General features: G+C 57.5%; 1 protein-coding gene across 1 annotated transcript; it reads right to left on the bottom strand.

Moving 5' to 3' along the window:
• Positions 1-365: 365 nt before the first annotated feature.
• ZIC2 (Zic family member 2) lies at positions 366-4,978 on the bottom strand. Its single transcript, XM_083610760.1, has 3 exons — positions 3,826-4,978; positions 1,274-1,437; positions 366-844 (listed from the first exon to the last, which is right to left on the bottom strand). Exons 1-3 carry the CDS (start codon positions 4,916-4,918, stop codon positions 491-493), a joined length of 1,611 nt encoding a protein of 536 aa, XP_083466886.1. The 5' UTR covers positions 4,919-4,978; the 3' UTR covers positions 366-490.
• Between the last annotated feature and the right edge of the window lie 992 nt (positions 4,979-5,970).

Genomic DNA, 5,970 nt, shown 5'->3' with positions numbered 1-5,970 from the left:
CTCTATGTACACAGAGAGTCCGAGGGGGATGGAGGCGGTGGTTGGGGGCCGGCTGGTCCCAGGACCGACGGGTCCTCCCTCCTTGTGTCTGATCTTTTGTTCCCAAGGCGCTGGAGGCAGGAGGGGCGGCAGGGGTCCCTCCTCGCCGGCAGAACTGAATGTCCGCAAGGCTCAGGAGGCAGCGGGTGTCCCGTGGCGGGTAGAACCGCTTGGGCTGCTTTTAATCCTTCCTTTTCTTTCTTTCTTTCTTTCTTTCTTTCTTTCTTTCTTTCTTTCTTTCAAAAGATTTTATTTTCTCTCTCTCTTTCTCTCCCTTCTGCTGCTTCAAGATGTCCCAGTCCAAACAAAAGGGGGCGGCGGGGTGGAGAAAGAGAGAGAGGGAAGGCGGAGAGCGACTTCGACGGCGGCTTCCTTCCTTCCTTCCTTCCTTCATTTTCGAGGCATCTGGCTGGAGCAGCGGCGGCGGCGGCGGCGGGGCCAGGAGGCCTCTTCAGACGTACCACTCGTTGAAGTTGGACGTGAGGCCGCCGTGGCTGGCGCTGGCTCCGCCGCTGCCCGCTCCTCCGCCGCCGCCGCTGCCCCCTCCGCCGCCGCCCGAGCTCCCCCCGCCGCCGCCGCCTCCTCCTCCCGCTCCGCCGTTGCTGCTCCGGTGCACCGCCGAGACTGCGGCCGCAGCGGCGGCGGCGGCAGCTGCAGCCGCGGCGGCCGCTGCAGAGGACAGGTTGCTGGCGGCTGTGCTTTGGGTCTCTGCGCTGGGGGACACCAAGCCCGGCGGAGTGGACGACTCGTAGCCGGAGCTGGCCGCGGGCGACGACTCGGAGCCTTGCGGGGAGGATTCGTGGACCTGCCAGGCCAACAGCGAGAAAGCAAACTAAGCAACTTGCGTTGAAAGGACACAGAAAAGGCTCCCAGATCTCTCCCACCCGTTACGTTTCCTTCAAGAAGCTCAATAGGCTCAGCACCGCCGCCGCCCCTTCCCCAGCGCTGAAATCCTACATTTAGAAGGTTGCATAAATCCCCCTGAGTTACTAGCAGATCAGGAAGCTGGGTTGGAGCCCAAAAGGTCCCCCTCTTCCGGCTACACACAACATTTTCTTTGGAATTTGGTTTGAAGCAGGTTTATTGGGAAACCACTCCGGTTTGAGCTGGACTTGCTTCCCAATAACTCCGCAGCCTGGGGCTACAGGAGCAGTGAAACCATCCCCCGCCGCCTTGTGTGTGGCCCCGTCCTCGGCACCCCCTTCCCAGGCCCTGTCGCGCTTCTCCGGCTTACCTTCATGTGTTTCCGCAAGGAGCTGGGGTGGGTGTAGGATTTGTCGCACATCTTGCAGAGATAGGGCTTGTCCGAAGTGTGGACGTGCATGTGCTTCTTTCTGTCGCTGCTGTTAGCGAAGCGTCGGTCGCAGCCTTCGAATTCGCACTGGAACGGCTTCTCGCCTGCAAAGGAGGAGAAGGGGGAAAGGCCAATTCGGCGTAAGCGCGTGCGAACGAGTCGCCCGGCTGGCTTCAGTTCCAATCCACTTAGCAGCTAAAAAGCGACCTTTTACCAAGAACTATAAAACAAACAGTGCGTGGTTGTGAGATCTTGGAAGAAACTTAAACATCCTCGGGGTTTTTTTTTTTGGTCAGCTCAAGGAAAGCGACCTCCTTTTCGTATGTGCATTGGCATCTGATCTTTAAATGTTCGTCTGAGAATTCCGCAGGAGCTCAGTCGAATTTAGGATGTGAGGGAAATGAGTTGGGCGAGTTGTGCAGGGGATTACGCAGCTTCGGAAAGAAATACCGGGCCAGGGTCCCAGCTAATACAAGGAAAACGGAGGAATTCAAGAAAGTCCTCAGGTCTGTGGCCATTGTTTTTAAAAGGAACCCAATGAAGAGATTTGTGTGTCTCTTTCGGGATACGTATTTAATTTGTTTTCATTCCCACTGGTGTTTCATTTAAAAGCCAGGCCAAAGATCCTTTCCCAGTTCGTGCATTTAAAAACAGCCACCCGACCAGAACCAAACCCCCACCCCCTGTTTAAACCGCGTCAAGCCGCAAACGACTCCAGATCTGAGCAGGGCTGCTGTAGTATTTTTCTCCCCTTTCATGCTAGGACATTGGAAGTCAGTTCTCAAAATATCCGCTGGGGATGATGGGGGGCGAAGAGGGCGAGAGAAACCGAAGCAAAAAACACATGCACAACCCTCCCTTGGAATTTTCCTAGAGCTTCTTCGCCCCTTCGCCAGATTTCCGAGCAATTTGTAGGTGTGAGAACTCAAACACAGCCACCGCCGGATCCTTCCCCCGCCCTTGAAATCGGAGGTGGGAGAGACGCGCAATTTAACGCGAAATTCCATTAGCACCTAAATTGTTCCTTAAAGACATCCGCTCAGAGCCGCCCCCCCCCCCGCAAAACGCGGCCATCTCCATGCAAATCAACGTCTCGGATTTGCTAAACCTTGTTAAAGCCCGTCTCGCACCTAAACCCGTTCTTAGCACTTCAGCAACACAACCAGAAAGGCTCACGGAGTTTTGCTCCTTTCTCTCAGTCAACACTGATGCCCGGAAATCGCTCAAATATTTGCTGGTCTTCTTTTTCCCCCTGGGCGGGGTAGGGTGCGGACCCCAAAAATAAAAATAAAAATGCTCCAGTAGAAATCTGGCCGGCTGAAGTAGAATTATCTAGGAGCCTGGGAAACGCAGTTGTTTGATTCCACTACCTGGACTCACACGATTTCTATCACCCAGAAACGCGGCCTCCTTTCTCACCCATTAGTCCTCATTTTGGGGTGGCAGCGTTAGGAAGGGGGGGAATCCTACCCCCGGAAGTTTATCAGCCTTAAATCCTCTGTTGTTTATTACATGTTGCTTTAACAAAAATAATAAACTAGTGGAAAACCGCCTTCCGGCGCCCCAAGTCAGACTTTCAAAACACTTTTGCAAATGAGAAAAATTTATGGTCCCGCCTCACTCCATTTCAATTTAATGGAAAGCAGTCCCTGAAAAGCGCGGTGAAATGACCAGGGGGGCGGAGAAAGGAAAAGAGCTCCCCCCTCCCTCTTAAGGGTAGTTTTTCTAGAATATAGGTCTAAAATACAAAATGTAAAATTCAGCTCTGTTTTAGATTCCTACCATCACATTTATAAAACGGCACAACTATGCCTTTTTAAACTACCCACTTATTTACCCATTTTCTGGAAACGCGGCGTTCATTGCAGGAGCACCTCAGACCTGAATATATTTGGAAATGAAGCCGGTGGATTTCAAAGGAAGAGATTTCCTAGTCAGCTGCTCAGCTTCACAGATTTCCTTAAAAGTAGACCATACCGACAGGAACAACACTCGCTTCTCTTCAGGATTAACCTGTAAGATCCCTTCGTATATTTCCAGTTATCTGCTCGGGCGGTTTTTGCTTCTTTGAAGGGAGCCGTCCCACTCTGAAGGAGAGACTCCCTTGGCAACTCTGACTGATGCCTGTGTATCTTACTTTCCCCCAAGTATCTGATCCCACTGCATCTCCCCTAAGTATCCCGAGGAGCCCGGCCCAGTTCAGGCAGCCTTAAGAGAAGGCAGACATTTGGAAGCAATTTTATTTTACTTTTTACGTGTTTATTTTTTACGATCAAATAAAGCATCACTTCCTTTAAAGGGTTTGGACAAAATTAAACACCTTTTCAAGTAAGCAGATTCGTGTGCGGGAGCATGCACGGGGAGGTTTATGGGAAAAGGATTCTTCTGCTTTGCATTTGTGTCGCAATGTCCCCTTCCCTTCCCCACAGTCTCACACCCACCAACCACCCTTTCCGACCCGGCAAAGAGCGTGAAATCCCTCGTGGACTGACCTGTGTGCGTCCTTTTGTGGATCTTGAGGTTCTCGGAGCGCGCGAAGACCTTCCCGCAGCCGGGGAAGGGGCACGGGAAGGGCTTCTCGCCCGTGTGCACGCGGATGTGGTTGACCAGCTTGTACTTGGCCTTGAAGGGCTTCCCTTCGCGGGGACACTCCTCCCAGAAGCAGATGTGATTGCTCTGCTCGGGCCCGCCGACGTGCTCCACGGAGACGTGAGTGACCAGCTCGTGCATGGTGCTGAAAGTTTTGTTGCAGCTCTTCTTGGGGCTGCTCAGCTGCTCGGGGTCGATCCACTTGCAGATGAGCTCCTGCTTGATGCACTGCTGGCGCATGTAGCGGAAGAAGGCCCCCGGGTGGTGGTGGTGATGGTGGTGGTGCGGGTGGGCATGGTGCGGGTGGGCATGGTGCGGGTGGTGCGCGTGGTGCGCCGCCATGTTCATGCCCATGTTCATGTTCATGGGCCCGTACTGGCCGTGCAGCTGCGCCGCCGAGTAAGGGTCCGCGCGCGGGCTGGACACCTGGCGGTACTGGTCCGAGCGGCCGAAGACTTCTCCGGGCAAGCCCAGGCGCATCTGCCCGTTGAGCACGTTGGGGGAGCCGGGCGCGCCGTGCTGCTCGCCGATGCCCGGGAACAGCAGGTGGCTCTGCGCCTCGGCGTGCGGGTGGTGCAGGCTGCCCGTGGCCGCCGCCGCCGCCGCCGCAGCCCCGAAGAGCCCGTGCTGGCCGCCGCCGGCCGCCGCCGCCGCCGCGTCGCCGAAGCCCCGGCTCCGAAACAAGAAGTCCCTGGGGGAGTTGAAGGGCGGCGCGGAGTAGGAGCCCACATGCGCCGCGTGCGGGTAAGCGGGCGCCTGCGAGCTGAAGGCCGAGCCCTGGCCCGGAGACAGCTCGTGCGCCGCCGCCGCCGCCGCCGCCGCGTTGAGCTTGAAGGCGCCCAGGTGCGCCGCCGCCGCCGCCGCCGCCGAGTCCACGAAGCTGTTCTGCAGGCTCAGCTCGCGCTCCTGCATCTCGGCCGCCGACGGAGGAGGAGGGTGCCGGGCGAAGGAGCCCACGCCCAGCGCCGGGAACTGCGGCCCCGCATCCAGAAGCATGCCGCCCAGGAGCCCCCGGCGAGGGTCCGAGCGAGGGGCTCTCTGTCTTCCTCTTCTTCTGCTGCTGCGCGAGCTGGAGAAAGAGCCGCGCGCCGACGACGAGAGTTCAGGCGCAGGCGGCCAGCCGAAGGGTATTAAAGCAGCTGAGGCGAGGGCGGGCGGGCAGCTCTGAGGGAAGAAGGCACAGAGAGGGGAGCGGGCGGAGGGGAGGGAGAGAGAGAGGGAGCCGAGGAGGGAGGGAAGAGGAGAGGGGCGGTGGGGGGGGGAGAGGGAGGGACGCAGAGGGGACTCGCCTTTCCCTGAGAAGGGGGGGGAGAAATGGGGGGGAAAGAGCTACCCACAACAACAACAACAACAGTACCACACACACAAGCCCGCTGGCGAAGAGATGTCACACCGCCACAGCCACACCGACAGCCTCTCTCTCTCTCACACAAACAGGCGAGGAGATATATAGGCACACTCCCTCGCGCGCGCGCGCTCACGCACACGCCGGGGCGCGCGCGAGTGGCCGGCTCTCCCTAGCGCGCTACGCACACTCTCCGCTCAGAAAACAAACACACGGTTCTCCGCTGCGCTGCTACCCCGCCCCGGTGCCCCCCTCCCCGCCTTCTCCAGCCCCTCCTCTAAAATATTCGGGTCCCCCCCCCACTCTTCTAACCACCCCTTGTTGTTTCTAATATATATATATATAACACATATGTGTGTGTGTGTATATAGATATATTATTCCCGTTCTTCTTCTTCTTCTCCTCCGCTGCTGCCGCCACCTCCTCCGCCTCCCGCTCTGCCCGCCATTCGGTTCCGCCTCACGGGCTCCAAAGTTGCCGCCGCCGCCGCCGCTGTTCTCCTCACGAGAGGGAGGAATCGGGCGCCTCTTCCCTCGCCACCACCTCGCTCGCTTTAAGTTGGGGAGGAGGAGGAGGAGGAGGGGACGAGATGGAGGGGGGGAGAGGAGGGGAGGGGGAGAGATGCGGATTTGTGAAAGAAAAAAAAAGAGAGAGGCAGCCCAGAACAATAACACAGGCGGAGGGGCGGAGGGGGGAGTGGAGC

Source organism: Podarcis filfolensis (genome assembly GCF_964270895.1).
Source record: "Podarcis filfolensis genome assembly, chromosome: 4".
Classification (NCBI taxonomy): Eukaryota; Metazoa; Chordata; class Lepidosauria; order Squamata; family Lacertidae; genus Podarcis; species Podarcis filfolensis.
The sequence above is the reverse complement of the archived record's forward strand: the minus strand, read 5'-3'. Positions and strand labels throughout refer to the sequence as shown.

Coding starts and splice junctions, on each gene's coding strand:
- ZIC2 (XM_083610760.1), bottom strand. CDS start 4,918: ATGCTTCTGGATGCGGGGCCGCAGTTCCCGGCGCTGGGCGTGGGCTCC. Junction 1,438..3,825: donor CCACAAAAGGACGCACACAG/GTCAGTCCACGA, acceptor CCTCCTTTGCAG/GCGAGAAGCCGTTCCAGTGC. Junction 845..1,273: donor CCTTGCGGAAACACATGAAG/GTAAGCCGGAGA, acceptor TTGGCCTGGCAG/GTCCACGAATCCTCCCCGCA.